The sequence below is a fragment of the Rhineura floridana genome, chromosome 1 (genome assembly GCF_030035675.1).
Source record: "Rhineura floridana isolate rRhiFlo1 chromosome 1, rRhiFlo1.hap2, whole genome shotgun sequence".
NCBI lineage: Eukaryota > Metazoa > Chordata > Lepidosauria > Squamata > Rhineuridae > Rhineura > Rhineura floridana.
In genome coordinates this window covers 202,180,399-202,199,966 of record NC_084480.1, presented here as the reverse complement: position 1 = coordinate 202,199,966, position 19,568 = coordinate 202,180,399, and the positions used below count along the sequence as shown (strand labels likewise).

Below are 19,568 nucleotides of genomic sequence, written 5' to 3'. Positions count from 1 at the left end.
GCTTTTTAATCTGGGAGGTAAGTAATTGGATCCAGTGCAAGCTTGCCGAGAATGGATTGATCATTTGCATGCTTATTGAGTTCAGTGGGATTTACTCCCCTGCAATCATGCTTACGATAGGTGAAACTGACCACAGAGGATAGCAAGGGGAGGAGGAGGAGGGAGGAGAGGGAGGGCAGAGGGGTGGAGGGGGAGGAGAGGAGAAGGGCAGGTTTGATCATTTGCATGTTTATTGAGTTCAGTGGGATTTACTCCCATGCAATCATGCCTAGGATAGGTAAAACTGACTGGGGGGAGGGAGGGATGGCTGGAGTGGGCAGGGAAGAAGGGAGGGGAGGAGGAAGGGAGAGGAGAGGGGAAGGAGGAGAAAGGCAGGTCTGATCGTTTGCATGCTTATTGATTTCAATGGGATTTACTCCTTTGTAATCATAGTTAGGAGAGTTAAACCTGACCATGGGGGAACAACAGGGGGAGGGGAGATGAGAGGGAAGGAGGGGATTGGAGGTGCAGGGGCAAAGGAAGGGGCAGGGGAGGGCAGGTTTGTTCATTTATATATTGAGTTCAATGGTATTTCCTCCTGTGCAATCATGCTTAAGATAGGTAAAACTGACCATGGGGAGGGGGAGGGGAGGGGGAAGGAGGGGATTGGAGGGGGAGAGGGAGGGGATTAGAGGGGAGGGGAGGGAAAGGGCAAGAGGGAGCAGATAGGAGGGAGGAGAAGGGGATGGGTTTGATCAGTTGCATACTTTTTTAGTTCAATGGGATTTATTTCTGTGCAATCATGTTTGGAAATGGATTGCCTTCAAGTCAATCTCGACTTATGGTGGTTTTCATGGTAAATGGTATTCAGAGGTGGTTTACCATTGCCTTCCTCTGAGGCTGAGAGGCAGTGACTGGCCCAAGGTCACCCAGTGAGCTTTATGGCTGTGTGGGTATTCAAACCCTGGTCTCCCAGGCCCTAGTCCAACACTGACCTGGGGAGTGGCAGGGAGGGTTGGAGGAGAGGGAGGAGAGGAGATTGGATGGGTGTGCACTGGGCAGAGGGGAAGCCCCTTTCCTTTCCAAAAGAAAAACATGTTGAACAGTATCATTGCTTTTCAGAGTTTCCCCTAACTTTTTATTCTATAGCAGGCATATGTAGCCCCCCACACAAATTTAAACCAAAGCTGTCACTGGCCACATCCACACCAGGCCTTTGTTTCACTTTAGACAGTCATGGCTTCTCCCAAAGAATCATGCGAAGTGTAGTTAGTGAAGGGTGCTGAGAGTTGCTAGGAGATACCCTGTTCCCCTCACTGAGCTTCAGTCAGAGTGTCAGACTGTTAAACCACTCTGGCCACTGGAGCTCTGTCAGGAGAATAGCAGTCTCCTCTTAGCACCCTTCACAAACTACACTTCCCAGGATTCTCTGAGGGAAGCCATGACTGTCTCATGTGAAATCAAAATCTGGTGTGGGTGTGGCCCTCTGATTAGGCAAGCCAAGCAGCTGGGAGTCTGACTTTTAGCACACTAACAGTTGGTTCTTCCTGAGCATGCCCGACATTATTATTCAGTTCAATGGAAAATTTCTTAAATTAATTAAAAATCAGCCAGGCATTTTTTTAACTTTTAAACTACAGAAGATGAAGGTCAGAGTATAGGGCAAGGTCAGTAACAGGAGTACAGTTACTCTGTGAACATGGGTGATTTTTAATGAATTTCAACTGATTATGAGAACTTTGAGAGAAAAAAGTCCAAAAGGTGTCTGGGTTTTTTTCTCTCTCTTTAGACTTTGAACTCTTGATTCTTTCTGACTGTTTTGTTTATCACCATGAAACTTGAGAGGGTTGTTAAGCAAGCATTTCTGAGTTCAGGACTATAAGTTTGGTAAGTTTTTGTTTTGAAATGAGTTTATGGGAAGCATCAGAATGGCATGGGGGTATTTTCAATGTAACATTGTGGAATGTGAAAAATCCACACTGGCTATAGTATACAGCCACTCTTGTCACTGTATAATAAAATGATGATGAAAGCAATACACTGAAGAACTATATAAAAGAGATGCAAGGATGACAGATTCATTCACGGAGGAACCATATGATGAAGAACCAGAAATTTTAGAAAGTGAGATGAAAGCTGCTCTTAAAATACTTGGAAAAAACAAATCACCTGGAACAGATGGCATACCAATAGAGCTGCTACAAGCTATTGATGATGAATCTGTCCAAAGTGTGACAAAAATTTGTCAACAAATATGGAAAAGTGAACAATGCCCCACAGAGTGGAAGCATTCAATATACATCCCAATTTCAAAGAAAGAGAATCCCAGAGAATGCAGTAATTATCAAACTATTGCCTTAATATCCCATGCAAGTAAAGTAATGCTCAAGATTCTACAATAAAGGCTCTTACTATATATGGAGTAAGAAATGCCAGACATCCAAGCTGGATTTAGAAAGAGAAGAGGTACCAGAGATCATATCGCAAACATATGTTGGATAGTGGAACAGACCAAGGAATTTCAGAGGGAAATCACCCTGTGCTTTATAGATGACAGCAAAGTCCTTGACTGTGGAATGCTTTAAAAGAATTGGGGGTGCCACAGCATCTGATTGTCCTGATGAGCAACCTATACTCTGCACAAGAGGCTACTGTAAGGGCAGAATATGGAGAAACCTATTTGGTTCCCAATTGGAAAGGGTGTGAGACAGGAGTGTGTTTTATCACCTTATTTGTTTAATCTGTATGCAGAACATATCATACGGAAAGCAGGATTGGACCAGGATGAAGGAGGTGTGAAAATTGGATGGAGAAATATCAATAATTTAAATATGCAGATGATACCATACTCTTAGCAGAAACCAATAATGATTTGAAACAAATGCTGATGAAAGTTAAAGGGGAAACCACAAAAGCAGGACTACAGCTGAACATCAAGAAGACTAAAGTAATGACAACAGAAAATTTATGCAACTTTAAAGTTGACAAGGAGGACATTGAACTTGTCAAGGATTATCAATACATTGGCACAGTCATTAACCAAAATGGAGACAACAGTCAATAAATCAGAAGAAGGCTAAGACTGGGAAAGGCAGCTATGAAAGAACTAGAAAAGGTCCTGAAATGCAGAGATGTGTCACTGAACACTAAAATCAGATCATTCAGACCATGATATTCCCAATCTCTGTGTATGGATGTGAAAGTTGGACAGTGAAAAAGCGGATAAGAGAAAAATCATCTCATTTGAAATGTGGTGTTGGAGGAGAGCTTTGTGCGTACCATGGACTGTGAGAAAGACAAATAATTGGGTGTTAGAACAAATTAAACCAGAACTATCATTAGAAACTAAAATGACGAAACTGAGGTTGTTATACTTTGGACACATAATGAGAAGACATGATTCAGTAGAAATGACAATAATGCTTGGAAAAACAAAAGGGAGTAGAAAAAGAGGAAGACCAAACAAGAGATGGATTGATTCCATAAAGAAAGCCACAGACCTGAACTTACGAGATCTGAACAGGGTGGTTTATAATAGATGATATTGGAGGTCGCTGATTCATAGGCCCGCCATAAGTTGTAACCAACTTGAAGGCATATAACAACAACAACATCATCTTTAACAACTTCTTTTCAACTCCATATTACAGTAACACCCCAGAACCCAAATAGCGTCAAAAAACTAAACATATATTTTATTAAAATTTGCCCTGTAGATTAATCAGCTAAAGCAGAATCATTCTATTTCAGCAAGTGTGCCCCAAGTCAAGACCAAAGTCAATGCCATTCTAGCATCCAGTGCATTATATATACAGGGCAACACGATATGCAATGTTTCCCTTCCCCCCCCTGCATGTCCCTAAAACCTGCTCCAAAGAATCCACAGGAGGAGGAGGAGGAGGAGGAGAAGCCCCATTATGTGGGGCTACATTGGATCTCATCGGCAGCCCCCTTTCTGTCATTTTGTCTCTACCAGGACTGGTTCCAGAAGATGTGTTGAGGTATTTGCTGGAGCCACAAGTCTAGCAAAGAGCCACTGCCTCAACAGCATGGCCATTGACATTTTGCAAAGGTAAGCATGAGGGAATTCTCTGTTTGTATAATAGCTCTTTCTTGCTTAAGACCACTATAAAAGGTAAAGGTGTCCCTGCACTTGTAGTGCGAGTCGTTTCCGACTCTTAGGGTGACGTCTTGCGATGTTTACTAGGCAGACCGTATATATGGGGTGGGATTGCCAGTTCCTTCCCCGGCCTTTCTGTACCCCCCAGCATATGCCGGGTACCCATTTTACCGATCACGGATGGATGGAAGGCTGAGTGGACCTCAATCCCTTTTACCGGAGATTCAACTTCCTCCTTCCATTGGAATCAACTCCGGCCATGAGCAGAGCTTTCGGCTGCATTACCGCCACTTACCACTCTGCGCCACAGAGGATTCACTATGGACCCCCCAAAATCCTGCATACAGTACTGGCCTCTAGTCAACTGAAGAGGAGTAGGATGGGAGGGCCAGGTTTAAGTCTATGCCGTATCCAGGCACCTACATATCTTTTGGGGGGGGGATTGCCCTAGGCGTCACATATGGAGAGGGCCACATCAGCATTGATAATCAACATTGATAAATAGCAATTGCTGCATTCTTGTCCACTCCCCCACCCATCCGATTAATCTGAATCCCATAAACCTAATGAAGGGGAAGGTCACAAAACAAACTCCACCATGGAGTGGTGATGTCCTTTTGCCATTAACTAAATTAAATACATCTCAGAAACACAAAGTGTAATTGCCGGCAAGTGACTCACTGTTTAGACTTAATGTTTTAGGAGTCTGACAACTGTTTTAGGAAAGGAATTGACAGTAAAACTGCTGATATCATAATGCCGCTATACAAATCTATGGTGCAACCACATTTGGAATACTGTGTGTAGTTCTGGTTGCCTTACCTCAGAAAGGGTTTTGTAGAGTTGGTAAAGATTCAGAAAAGGGCAACTAGAATGATCATGGGGATGGAGCAACTGTGAGAACCGGAAGCTGGACTAGATGGGCCACTGGCCCGATCCAGCAGTCTCTTCTTATGTTCTTAAGTGAATTAAGCTACTCTCCCACCTCATCAATAAAAAAATAGCAATTGGTCCTACCTTTCTTCTTTCTGCCCTTTCTGAGAAGAGTCAAGTGACCAAATTGACAGACTATCACAACAGCAATAATTCCAAATTAACTCTGATATTGACTCTGATCCTATTTGGGTTCATCTTGGTCAGCAGCAGCTGCCTCTGCCTGTGAGTTTCTCTTCAGAGTGGCTGAAGACAAGCATCTGAGGAGGCCTACAACTCATCAGTCTGTGTCCTGCTGCAGTCTGGAACACATAACAGAACAGTAACTCAGATGGGGGCTTGGGCTGATCTCTTTTTGGTCCTGCCCTGTTCTGTAGATGCTCTCATTGGCTGGTAGCATAGTGCAAATGAAGGCAGAGGCCTCTCCGAGTCTCAAAAGGGCCCTAGGCATTTAAGCCTTGTCCAGGAGTGCTACAAGCTCCCACCACTAATGCCGCTTGTGTTGCTTGTGCCACAGGTTTCCCTTCCACTAACTGAAGCTTCAGCTGCTTAACCTGCTGAATAAATCACTTAAAGCTTTTCACTTTAGTTAGCATTTATTAAGGGACGTCACACAAAATTTTGCCGTTACCACATTCTTTCTTTCACAGTAGTCCTGCAAGGCTTTCCTCAGGGCCAGCAGCATGAAATACTGTTTTACAATAATGGATAGGGGCTAGTTTTGCTGCACAGGACATTGCTTTGCAGCTAGGGGATAGCTCTGCTGCTGTTATTCATGTCATGGGAACAGCTGCATTGGGATGATAGCAAGTGGTGATTCCCAAGATGAATGGGAACAGGACATGCCACAATTTCACTGACCATTCCAATGAGTTAAACAAGTCACAGATGTGGCTGGTGTTGCCTAGGGGCTACATTTAGAAATACTTCAGAACTTTTTAAAGGCAGAGCAGCAGATCAAGAAGGCGGAGAGGAGAAAGGAGAACACTGGGGGAGAATGAAAGGAGAAGTGAGTCTCTTTTACCCTGAAGGTGGAGTAAGTGAGGAGTGAAAACATTGGAAGGTGATCCCAGTCAAGCATGGGAGGACCTTCTCCGTGCACCCTGGCAACAGCATAAGAGCAATTTCTATTCAGTTTGCATTTCAAGCAGAATTTATTCAATTCACAATTTCCAAAACAATATGAGAACCGAAACACAGCCATCCTTCAAAATTTGCATTTATTAGAATTTTGGAATGCAGTTCACCGACTAAACAACATTTACAGAAATGCATATATTAGGGGAAAGTGAGCATAAAATGCATGAGTGAAAATAATGTGCACAAATCATGAAATGATGAGAAATGGCTTGCAAAAATGTGTACCTTTGTCAAAACTGACTACAAAAACATGTTTATTTGGAGAAATCCACACTAAAATGGTGAAGAATTTTCATGAGGATTTTTTTTTAAAAAAAATCACAGATTGCTGTAGAAATGTAGAGAACTGAATTAACACTGGAAAAATGAGAAACTGAGAGAACCGAAACAGACAGATCTGTCCATCCCTAGCCAGGAGGAAGCTATCCTTGGAGCATACATCTAGATGAGGAGAAGGCGGAATTAAAATCTCTGAGAAAGACCACTCCTGGGATCAGAAAAGATCCCCTGTCTTGGGCAAGAGTTCGTTGCTACTTGCCTGTAGCAATGCCAGGGAGACAAGAAGGCATTCTGTGCTATGGAACTAATCTGTAAAACTAACTTCTACTTCACCTGTGATGTAAGAGAGAATATACACAAATACGTGTTGGCGTCTAAATTGTCAAGTCCTTATCTGTGACTCCTGTTGAAGATAGGAGTTCTGATATACTTCTCCCCAAGCAATGCTCCACCTGGACAAATAAGCATAGTCCACTAGAAAGTTCTCCTGCACCAAGACCATTGGAGGTTAATGGGAGTAATTCATTCCAGTGGGACTGACATGGAGAAATGTTCCGGTGTCTGTGCCTAATATGCTAGGATGCAGGATCTAGAAATTAAATGTCATGTATGATAAATGTTTTCACTGTGAAAAACCATACATTTTAGGGATAAACAAGATGTTCAATGGTAACCTAGATTCACTGACCCAGGACTATTGCTGGAGATAACTTGGTTTGACATTTAAGGTTGAGCACTTATATTACTGCTTTTATTTGTGTGTTTATTTTTATGGTTTTTTAAAATTTTATTTATTTCTAATTGCACAATTTTGGATTTAAGGTTTGGTTGCACCTGCACATCTCCTTGAGCATTTTATGGAAACATGTTTAATTAAATTGAGCAAGTGAGTAAATAAATAAGTAAATACAAATGATATTTCTTAGTGTCATTGTCAAATGCAAACACTTCCACGGAAACAAATTGTCGTTCGTAACACCATTTGTAGCAAATTTCCAGTCTCCGCAATCTAATTACAATAAGTGATCCCAATTGAGTTGTTAGTTCCGTTTAACTTTAGCTAGACTGGAGTTATTAAACTGAGAACAAGATATACAAAATACCTCTTTAATATACATCTGAACTCAGTGTGAAATAAAACAGAACCCACAAAGAGCTCCCACTTGTATTTAATTTAATTCAACTATCTGGATGTGAGGCTAAAAAAAACCAGCTCCTGTTTTTGAACATCTGCAGCTTAATGGAGCAATGCAAAGAACACAGTTGTGTGCATTTTACAGGCAATATGTTTCTTCCTAATCCTCAGCATCAATTTATTAGTATCTGACAATTTTGAAAATACATAGACATTTTCCTCAAATTATAGCCTGTTGGAACACGCCTAATCAACCCCACCACCACTTTAACATTTAAATAATTGAACGATTATGCATGACAAGCATAAACAAGGAAAAATACAACTAGTAACTACAATGGAAAGATATTCATTGTTACAGATGTAGCTGAGGCTCTCTTTAAAGTGGCACTGGAGGAGACATCAGTCTATGAGCATATGTGCAGTAGCTTGTCCAATCAGTATTTGCTGGGGAAATCACATAGCTCTCTCAGGCTACAGCAGCACATAATCTCCTTGAAGGTTTTCCTTAGCTCTTGACTCCGGAATGCATAGATAAGTGGATCAATGATGGAGTTGCACATGATAAGGATGAGGTACAAGTTAAAATGGGACATAAAACAGATGCAGTATGGATTGTAAGGACATGAGATGTAGAAAAGCAAGTGGAGGAAGAGTGGGGCCCAGCACACTACAAACACTCCAATCAAGATGGTCAGAGTGATGGCCCCCTTCATGTTGGCACCCTGATGTATTGGGCCAGTGCCAGGAAGAATGGCAATCTTTTTAATATGCAGCCGGGCCAGCATGAACATGTGAACATAGAGAGAAGCCATGAGAACTAGCATGGTGAAAAACATGCTGATGAGGCAAATGATGACAACACTGCTGTCGGAATAAATAATGAACAAAATTCCTGAAATGGTGCAAGCAGCCCAGATGCAGGCGATGATGATGCCTACACGCCTCACCGTCATGATGTTATGGTACTGGAGAGCATAGAAGATCGTAAAATACCTGTCCACGGCTATGGAAAGCAGGCTACAAATGGACGCAAGCAAGGAGCTGCAAATCACAGAGTCAATGATATTGTCAATGCTAACAGTGAAACCTTGCCCATCGGCATCTGTGTTGTTCAACAGGGTGATGACAATGGTCTCCGACCCATTGGAGACACTAACCAGCATATCAGCCACAGCTAAGCTGCAAATGAAAAAATACATTGGTGAATGCAAATTCTTGTTCTTGGCTATGGCCACGATCACCAGCATATTCTCTAATAAGCTAACAAAGCCTAGCATGACAAACACTTCCGGAGAGACAAAAAGTTGCTCATAGCACCCTTCTGAAGAGTAAGCCTTTCCCATTGACCTATTCATGCCTCCGCCACGGCGTCCGTAGCTGCGATTCCATAAGTCAAGCGATTCATGAATTCCATAGTGGTGTGTGAAGTTCATCTTAGGAAGCGCTGATCCAAAAGCAGGTGGTGGTTTGCCAGTTTGCTGCTTGTTAATTAAATCCACTGGTCTCTAGTTTCTCCTCTTTGAATAGTTCTTTGGGATTTTTCTTTGGCTAAGAAGCAGTTCCAAACAGTGGCATAGTTACAACAGCAGGAAATCAGACTCCGATATACAAGATAAAGCTGCAGTGTTTTGCAGTCTTTACTAGCTTATCCAACTCGGCAGTTGCCTGTACCCACTGGGATAATATAGCTGAATGCAGTTTCCCTCACAAGATAGCCTGGAGTTTCAAGAAGTTGTTTTCTGTTATTCTCTGTGAGAGTAAAAGCACAAGACTAAAATGCTCTAGTCTTTACTGCTGGGTTTTAAAAAAATAATTCCAAACCATAAACACTACTCAGCCTTCTGTGCAGTGCCTGCCTGCTGCTGATTCTTATACTGTGTTGAGGGGAAAGGCAGTTACAGACATGCCCCACCTCCAGTTTGCTGATCAGCCAATAGAGTCAAAATGATGTCTGAGTCTGAATACATTCAGAATTTTACACAGCTTGGCAAAACAGCTTCAAATGCTACACAGTTCCCCAAAGCTACAGGAGACTCTGGAGAGGCACAGCAAATTTTATTTGCTTCCTTAGATTTTTGTGATTTTATAACATTATTAGCATCACTTCTAGCCCCCAAAGACATTTAGTGGGATATGGAAAAGAAATTCGTAAAATGTATTGATGCTCCAAGTTACAGATGCTGCTGCTGCTGGTGGTGGTGGTGGTGGTGGTGATGATGATGATGATTCTTTTGGCACAATTACATTGCTGTTCTGTTTGAATTTGCTTTGCTTTGCTAAGGAAAGCCAAGATCACACAAAGGTTTTGCTGTGCTGAAGTAATGACCCCAAATTACATCAGCCTCTGCTTTTTGTTTATTTCAGGCTTCTCAGACAGTTCAGTTGTATGGTACCCACATACCAATACTGAGAATACTCTTTTCAAATATGACATCTAGTTCTGTTCACTCAGTGACAATCCCCAAGGTTCTCTGTGGAGGAAGAATGACAATTAATCAGTATGAGTTGTAGGTTTGTCCTGAATATTTTTTCTTTACCTTCAGTCACAATACCATCTCAAAAAAGGAACACTGGAATAGGGTTGCCAGGCTCAGGGCCTGAGACTGATCCTGTATCTTTAGGAGAAGAGAAAGTCAGCCAAGTGCAGGTGTTCTTGCAATACTGTAATGAGAAAAACCACAAGGTGGAATTCTCCCTTCCACCTGCACAATGTTTAAAGATACAGAAGACCTCTTGGTTGCCAGGCCCGGCCTCCAAGAGGTCTTCTGTATAAAAGTTGTGCAGGGGGAAGGGAGAATTCCATCTTGTGGTTTTTCCCATTACAGGGTTGCAAGAACACCTGCACTTGGCTGACTTTCTCTTCTCTTAAAGATACAGGATCAGTCTCAGGCCCTGAACCTGGCAACCCTACACTGGAACCGTGATGTCTGAAACAAGTGATCTATATTGTATGGTCAAGTGAAATGTAGAACACAGTTGTATTCTATATAGCAGAGGTGGGAAAGCTGTGTGGTCCCCCAGATGTTACTGGATTCCAACTCCCATCAGCCCCAGCCAGCATGGCCAATGGTTGGGGATGATGGGATAAGTTGTCCAACAACATATGGAAGGACACAGATTCTCCATCCCTGTTCTATAAATATTTTCTGGGATACTGCAAAAGTGGACTTCAGAATTCTGTGAGATTTCTCTTTGTAAGGGAGTCCCAAACTCTTGCCTTCCTGTGGCTGCAAATGAATCTTTTACATTTTCCTCAGCTTGTTCTTTATTTCTGAACAGGTTGACAGTATTGACAGAGGTTTGTTTTTTAAAAAAATATAATTTCTGACTGGCCACCATTTTCTGGCAGCTCCTTGCTTTGCCTCTGATTGGCACTGCTGATGTAGCCCAGGAGGCGCCCAGAGACAACAGACCAATCACTGTGCTCATTCAATCCTGGTGGGTGGGGCCTGGCCATGGACCAGACAGATAACTTCTTTCTCCTTGTCCACAGCCAGGCTATATAAACAAGCCTGGGCCATGGCATTGACATCACATTGGATTCCCCCCTCTCTCTTCCAATGCTTCTTCTCTTATAGTGTTCCTTGATGTGGATCTACATTGATACCTGGTTATTAGGGCCTGGAAGGAATTTTACTCACACTGCAACTTAGTTGTGAGGTTTTCACATTCCTCATAGCAAGGGCCTGTAAACGATACTGTTCTATCACAACTTTGGCTGAGAAATGCATCAGGTAGGATCCATAGGTAGTGAAGGAATCTCTATAAGGGCTCTTGGGAGGGTGACCTGAGCACTGTAATCCTAGCTCAGGGAGCCAAGGCAGGCTGATAAATACCTGGGTTGCCAGCCAGAGTCATAAATATAGCTGTCTAGAGTCTGGCAACCACCTCCTAGGAGGTGGACCCAGCAAATGTCATCATCCAGCAAACAGGCTGACTGATAGATGAAGCCTTGCTCTGTGCCACACCAAAGCCTCATGTGTCTATAACCAATAAAGTTGCAGCCAATGTTTAACCCACATGCTTATAGCACAATGATACTTTTCATCTACATTTGCTGAATGGCTTGTGTTTTGACTGTGTACTATTAGGACTAAACTGAAACTACTCACATTTTGGAGTAAATTTTTTCAGTAGTGTTGGAAAAAATGTCCACCTGTTATAGTCCCACTTGGTGAGACAGACTCCAGAGACAGAAAGAGAGACAATAAGGAACTGCATTCTGGATTGAATGCAGTCCCATATAGCAGTGCAAATGAAGGACCCATATATAGGCCAAACCACCAGCCCAGTTAGATTGGAACAGGTTGAGGGAGAAAGTGCCTCTGAACTTGAATGCCAGATCCAGCAGGCTAGCTCCCCTGGGCTATCAACCACAGCACTCTTAAAGTCTGGCTCGGATACATATGTCATCCAGTTCCATTCACCAGAAGGCGTCAAATCTCTGAGCACTGTAGAAGTGCAAGCACAAGTACAGATTCTTTAAGAAGACACTATTCTCAGGGGCAGCTCCAGATTTTGGGGGGCTGTTAGGCACAGTCACCCCTTGTCCCCAGTGCACCCAGGTGTTGCCTCATGGCAGCTTCCATTGCCTTAACATCTTATGCATTTCCTACCATAGTTCTCCATTCATCTTGTAGCTTTTCCCATTCATTTTGTACCTCTTTTCTTCCTCTCACCCTCCTACCCATACCCCTCATTTTCCCCCTTACCGCATAACCTCTCTCTTTCTCTTTACACCCTCACACCCCAAACACTTGTATTCTCTCATACACACTCACCAGCCACTCTTGCCCCATCCCTCCTTTTTCCTTCATCCCAGCCCTTCCTGCCCCATACCCCCATTTTTCTTACTCACTCACTCACCAGCCTCTCTCACCCCCATGGCCATCCCTTTCTTCTCATGTCCCATGCCCCTATTTTAATTTCTCTCCCTCTCTATCTCACCAACCCTTCATTCCACCCCTATCCCTTCATTTTCCCGCACTTCAATCCCTCCTCTCCCATACCATTTTTCTTTCTCTTTCACCAGCCCCTCCAGCTCTACACCCATGCTTTGTTTCTCTCTCTAAGCCCTCCTACTACCCCCTAACCCTCCTACTCTTTGTTCCCCCCAACACCTCTTTTGCCTCACCTTTATGCCTTTCCCCTTTTCTGCCCTCTAGGGTTCCCTTCACTGCACGCCCCTCCCTGGTCTGTCACCACCACTGCTGCTCATACTGACCTCTCTGGGCTGCAGGAGTTGCATGTGGCAAATCTCTGAGGTGGGAAAAGAGAGGTGAAAAGGAAGGAGGCTTTTGTTGCACACCGAAGGAGGAGGCGCTGCTGCTGCCTAGCACAACTGGAGTGAGTGAGTGAGTGAGGTGAGGTGAAGGTAGGGTTGCCATATTGCCTGGTTAGCCGGGTTTTACCCAGATTCTATGCATGCCACCTGGCGCCCGGCTAGCCCCTTAGGTGGCTCGGATTCTCAGCTTTAATTAAGTGTCTAGGTGGTCCGGTTCTCGAGATATACATAAAAAGTCAGCCGCCCCCCCGACTGTTAAATCTTTCTTTAAACAGTACTGTATAGCACTTCGTAGCTTTAACCCCGCCCGTTCAGGATTGCAGCCAATCAGGGATTGTGTTTCAGTTTCATTGACCTTAGGCAGTGTCTAGAAAACAAAATGGTGGTTTCACCCCGTTTATCTGAAAATCTCATAAATTGGGTAAGTATATACATTTCAGTTTTTTTTCCTCTTGTGTGCAGGAGTCAGATCTTGGGCAGTGTTTTGAAAACTTTCCCAATGCTTGCTTTTTGTAAAAGCAATGCTAATCCCATATGCCCAGAGTAAATCCCATTGAATTCAATAGGACTTACTTTTGAGTAGACATGGTTATGAATGTGCTGAAAATCAGTGGGACTTTGGAGTGAATGTAAAAAAGAATTGTGTTTGTTCCCTCCAGTCCTATTTTAAAGCAAGTAGGCAGGGCTTACTTAGGTATTACAGTTTTTATTCTGTAGGAAAGTAATACTGATTTTTTTAAAAACTAATACTGATTTTTCTGCAATGACCAACTGGTTTGACAATAAACTATTATATGGGCTGTATGTATTTATACATCTGCAGTGTATGCGTGTGCGTGTATGGAGTCTTTCCAACACCCCTGTGAGGTAGGGTTGGAAACCAAGGCAGCTCACAACAAGAAATAAAGCCATTTAAAATCCAATGACCATAAAAACAAGTATAAACAGTTGCAAAACAGTGTAAAGTGGCATGATTCAGAATTTTGGGTTGTGTGAATGAAGTTGCTTATCACTTGAGGTTGCATTTCTGTCCCTGTTTGAGTAAGCCCCACTGAATACGCTGGGACTTGCTTCTGAATAAATAAACCTAGGATTGCACTATAAATATCTTTACAGTTTGTATAAATAATAAATATATTTGATAGTCATGCTTTTATATAAATATTTCTTCATTTATCATATTTTTGGTTGTGAGATGCTTAGTTTTCTGCCTTACTCATAGGAATCTTGTTGTGGTTGGTATGGTATTACACTTAGGAAAGTGTTACTGCCTTTTGTGTTGTTGTTTTCCTATTTGCATTTCACTTATCTTTAACCTCACTCCGTTACAGCCATAGAAGCAACAGCAGCATATGCAAGATAATTAACTCCCATTAGTGATAAGAACAAGAATTTATAATTATTATTTCAATTAAAACAAGAGGCTTATCAATACTTTGAAGAGGACCAGATATTTATTTTGTTTCTGAGCCCAGGACTGGGTCTTTCATGATGTCCGGGGGGGGGGGAGCAGGAGAGTAGTCCATAAGACAGACATCCTGGCATTGGTAATCTAATTAGCAAGGTATGTGTGGGGTTGTTGCACACTTCCAGGCCCAGTTTCATTTTGAGTATGGAGGTGGAACCTGTGTAGATGTGGTTGATCAAAGGGAGAAGAAATTTTGAGTTAAGCAAATCTCTGCTTTTATAAAACCTAAGAACCATACAGATACTTTGAATGTCTGAGTGCCTGCACCAGTGGAATACTGGAGGAACTTGTAAAGCTTGCTGCAACAGTATTTACAACTGAGCATGTGGTGTGAAAGACTCCTTTTCCTAACATTTTGGCTTCTTGTTTTTCTCCACCCACCACATCTTTGAAATATATTGTATATGGTTAACCGTACTGTTGCCCTGACTTACTTTGTTTGTTGCTATTTTGTGTTTTTATTATGTTTTTATATTGATTGTGTATTTTTATTGTTTTTATTATATTTGTAAGCTGTGCTGAGCTCTGTTTTTAACAGCAAAAGGGCAGGATATAAATTCTCTTAATCAATCAATAAATACTCCATAGTGTTGGAGACTAGAGTCTAGGCATTTAAGGCTAAAAATGTTGCTTTAAAAAAAAAGATTTCTCACATCTTTCCCCAGTTTTTGGTGGTAATTCCTAGGCACAAAAACAAAACAACTGGACAATCCAAATATTAATATGCAAATATTTGCATAATATGCAAATACTTTACATAATATGCAAATTAACCTGCCTGGATTTGTGGAACTGGAATATGGCAACCCTAGGTGAAGGGGGTGGGCGCTCAATCATCATGTGAGGCAGCAGCGGCAGCAACAGCTGCACCTTTTCATTCTCCTCCAGTGTTCAAGCGAAAGCCTCTCTGCTTCCCACCCATCCTTTCCCACCTTGCTCGTGGGCATCTCCTGCAGGAGAAGGAAGAGGTGCTGCTACTGCTGCTGCTTTCTGGCATGAGTGAGCAAGCACCCATCCCCTTGCTCAAGTCACGCCAGGCAGCAGTGGCAGGCCCCTGCAGCAACAAAGATGGGTGGTGGGAAGAAGTGACCAGGTCCAGCACTGCTGGTGGTAAGGGGCCCCTTGGTCAGTGCCCAACCTGGCTACCCACTGGTGCCGGGCCTGCTCATTCTGAGGAGGTGGAGCCTGCTCCAATATATATGGAGCAAGTTGCCATCTTTGGAGCCATCTGAAGGCCTGCAGCATATACCCAGGCAAGCTGTTACTTAGTTGCTAGTCCCAGCCACCTCTTCTCTTTTACACTGACTAGTCATGGCATGTCTTGGAGTCCTAATCAATCAGAAACCATCAGAACTTTGCCTTGCCCTATGGATTCCTGCTGAAGTTTATGAAAGGACCATCCCTAAAAGTATGTACATTGCCCTCCTTCTCGCTTCACTTGCTGTCAGAGACATCATCATGTAGTTAAATCTGATTTTGACATTCTGTTGATGCGTGATCCCTGATTGGATGGGGTCACCTACGCAACTACTCTGGGAAGAGAGAAGAAGCAATGAGGCAATGGCACTGATAAGATAAAAAGAGTGAATATCTGTGCAGAGTGCGAGCAAGGAACAATTTCTATCTGACTGAAGTTACTATTTACAGCCTAAAATTCACAATGGGACAATATTCTGCACAATCCTAGTGTTTTGTTGTTGCAGCTAATTCTTCCCTATCATTAGCAAAACTGTGGCTCAAAGGCAGATTGAATGACATTTCCAGGGCTGAGGAACCTGTTCGTCCTCCAGATGGTGTTGGACTCCAACTCCCATCAGCTTTAGCCAGCTATGAATGATGGAGCTAGAGTTCAGCAACTTCTGCAGGGGTACAGATTCCCCATCCCTGCCTTGGACATCAAGGAGCAGTGTCCTTCCCCATATTGCACTTAAGCAGAATTTTCATTTTCATTTTGTTTTTTGGTATAGAACAATGGTTCCCAAACCTTTCCCCACATGGACCATTTGTAAAGTAGTAAGGGTCTTGATGGATTTTTCTGTGTGTTGCAGCAATTGTACTGCGGTGTGCTAGATGCTGTATGATTTTCAACTACTGTACATTTTTACTGACACACTGTGGACCATCTGAATGAAGCTTGTGGACTACCAGTTGTCTGTAGATCACAGTCTACTAACGCCTGGCATAGAATATACAAACATTTCTCATTTATGCTTGCCTAATAATAAAGCATAAAATCTTATGCAACATACACAAACATGACTTTATTTATTGCATTATATACCGCCTTTCTGCCAAGGCACCTACTTCTTGTAGACACATTATACCTGGGAAATAACTGTACATATAAAAAAGAAGCAAGTGTAAGATTGTACATTAACCTTAACATATACAGGAAATATCAGTGAAGAGATGCTATTTACACTTGATTTATTTTTGTGAAACACAGGCTTTCTTATTTTATGAAATATAGTTTTAAAAAATCAATTTCTGTTCAAGGCTTTTATTTTAACTGTCATTTTTACCTTTTTCACCTCAGCTGGTAATTGCCATCTGCCCATCACCTAACTAATGAAACAGATGTAAAATACCATACATTGCATGGAATGAATGCAATTATTTCTGCTGTCCTTGGCAAGAATGAGCCTAGCACAATGGTAAATTAACTGAACACATAAAGTAACAATGTATTTTGGTATAGCCTTTTTCCCCTTTGCTCCTTTTTATTACATTTCTTTATAAAATCAGTACTGGTACAGACAGCTGAGAAGAGAGAACTGCAGCAGAATGTCAGGGTGCACCCTCTAGGTCACCAAATCTTAGCTCTTCATCCAGCTAAATCTACTGTGAAAGTTGTGAAGGATGAAAAGTTGTTTCTACCTTTTCTCACTTTATTCAGTGAATGACTAAACAAGATGTGGTAGGAAGTCACTAGCATGGCCGGATTTATAATGGTGTAATTGTACCAGGACCCATGCCTACAAGAAGACCGGACTCTGCACTTTCCCCCCCTTTCTTTTTTAAGTAAGACTCTAGCCCTACTAGAAGGAAAGTTATAAAGCAAAATGAGTAGGTACCCTTCCGAGTGATTTCTGTGATAGGCGAGCTTGCCTGATTTTGCCTTTCAGTGTTTTTAGCCAATGAGTGAAGTCAGAGTAGATCTAAAACAGCAGAAAAACAAAAGGGCCACATAGTGGTGTAGGCATGCCCCTCCCCCCATCAATGGGAAAAAGCCGCCACTATGCTCACTCACAGAGAAAATCCTTTTGTTCCTGTCCTCTGTTCAGAAAGGAGGGGAAGGTGCATGTCATGGAATCTTAGAACTGTAGAGTTGGAAGGGGCCTATAAGGCCAAAGAGGGCAATCCCCTGCTCCAGTCCTGGCATCCAATGAAGTGTGGATATGTTTAAGGAGTCTGTTTCATGAAGGAGAGCCTCAAGGCCAGATTATAACGGTACAAATGGGACAATTACACCAGGATCCATGCCAACAGGGGGCCTGGACTATGAACTTCTTTTCTGAAAAAAGAAAAAGGGGGGTTAAGTCTTCAGCCTTACAAAATATGGGGACACCCTTCTAAGCTATTTCCGTGAGATGAGCTACCCTGGCTGATCTCACCTTTCAGTGTTTTTAGACAATGAATGAAGCCAGAGCTGTGATTGATGTGAGCTCTTTGTACAGCAGCTGACAGAAATCGTCAAGAGTCCTACAGCACTGCTGTTTTCCCCTTCCCCTTCGTGCCCTTTTCTTTCAGTTTCATTCTCTAATGTTTGGAATATCTGTAGTTCTAAACACCTACTAGATTCCCGCATTGCCTTTCATTTCTTCCTAACAAATCAAAATGCTTCTTTCCTCTGGTGGGTTTGTCTGAGATAAGGTACATCCTGCATGTTATTTTCTGAAAATGCTACTATACTATACAGCTGATCCAAGTCACTGACTCAAGTTAAAAAGTCAGCAAAAACAATGAGAAGTGAGTTTAAAATATGAAACTGCACATGCTCAGAGAATTTTCTTTTTGTTTAAGGTTGCCAACATATTTTCTGTGTTTTACTGTGAGTTGTGAAACAGCACATATTCAGATTATTTGACAGTGTATGTAATAATATATTTGTGAGTCTTGAAGAAACTTCAATATGTATTAATTTTTTGGTGGAAGGGGCTCCCTATTTTGGAACTGCACTGGTGGCCTCAACCACCTTAATCTAGCCTTGGTCACTAGGTTGTCTCAGCAAAGCCATTACCTCTCAGCCTCAGTTGTACATCTGCAAAACAGTTGGAATTTAGTTTACACTCTGAAATGGAACTAATGATGGCCACTGGGCCTCACTTCACTGGTGTTGAGATGTACCATGACCTGGGAATGTCCCCAGAATGCACAAGCCTTACAGAATGTATTCTACAATATTCTGCTCTAATCCTGCTCATTGTTTCCATTATGCCTTGAAGGCACAGACATGCACGGAGACATAGCAGAATGTGGAAATCTCTTAGGACCAGAAGCCACCAGAGTCTAGTAAGTTGTTTTTATGTCCAGAAAGAATTTCTTTCCATCTGGAATTCCAAATGAGGGCCTAACTCTGGTTTAGGAGGGGTCCTGAAGCTTTCTGATCCAGTGCAGAACTCATATAAGCATTCTTTGTCCACATTCACGCCATACCTTTATTCCACTATTATTCCACTTTAAATAGTCCTGGCTTCTCCCACAGAATCCTGGGAAGTGTAGGTTGCTGAGAGTGCTTAGGAGACTCCAGTTATCCTCCCAGAGCTATAATTTGCAGAGTGGTTTAACAATCAGTCCCTCTTCCCAGAGAAATCTGAGAATTGTAGCTCTATGAGAGGAATACAACTCCCCGAGCAACTCTCAGCACCCTTCACAAACTACACTTCCCAGGATTCTTTGGGGGAAGCCATTGCTGTTAAAGTGAAATAATAGTGGAATAAAAGTATGGTGTGAATGTGGCCTTTTCCTGTTCCATTCTGACTGCTGGTGTAGGGATTTTAAAATAGTTATGATCTGGGACATGGATGACCATGGCAACACCTTTTTTGGTGATTATTATGGGTTGATTTACACATGCACATACACCATTAAGTATCTCATCAATCAAACTCTCAGCTAGGGTTGCCAGCTTAGGGAATTTGTCCAAAGTTTCTCAGCCTCCTTTTCAGGTCTTCCAGGAGAAAGAATTAAGTCTCACGAGCCAGAAAAAAAAGGGCAAGTTATTTTC

General features: G+C 42.4%; 1 protein-coding gene across 1 annotated transcript; it reads right to left on the bottom strand.

The window, feature by feature from the left end:
- Positions 1-7,964: 7,964 nt before the first annotated feature.
- MC4R (melanocortin 4 receptor) lies at positions 7,965-9,395 on the bottom strand. The gene has a single exon (XM_061583294.1). The coding sequence runs from the start codon at positions 9,020-9,022 to the stop codon at positions 8,024-8,026; it is 999 nt and encodes a 332-aa protein (XP_061439278.1). The 5' UTR covers positions 9,023-9,395; the 3' UTR covers positions 7,965-8,023.
- Positions 9,396-19,568: the final 10,173 nt, after the last annotated feature.

Coding starts and splice junctions, on each gene's coding strand:
- MC4R (XM_061583294.1), bottom strand. CDS start 9,022: ATGAACTTCACACACCACTATGGAATTCATGAATCGCTTGACTTATGG.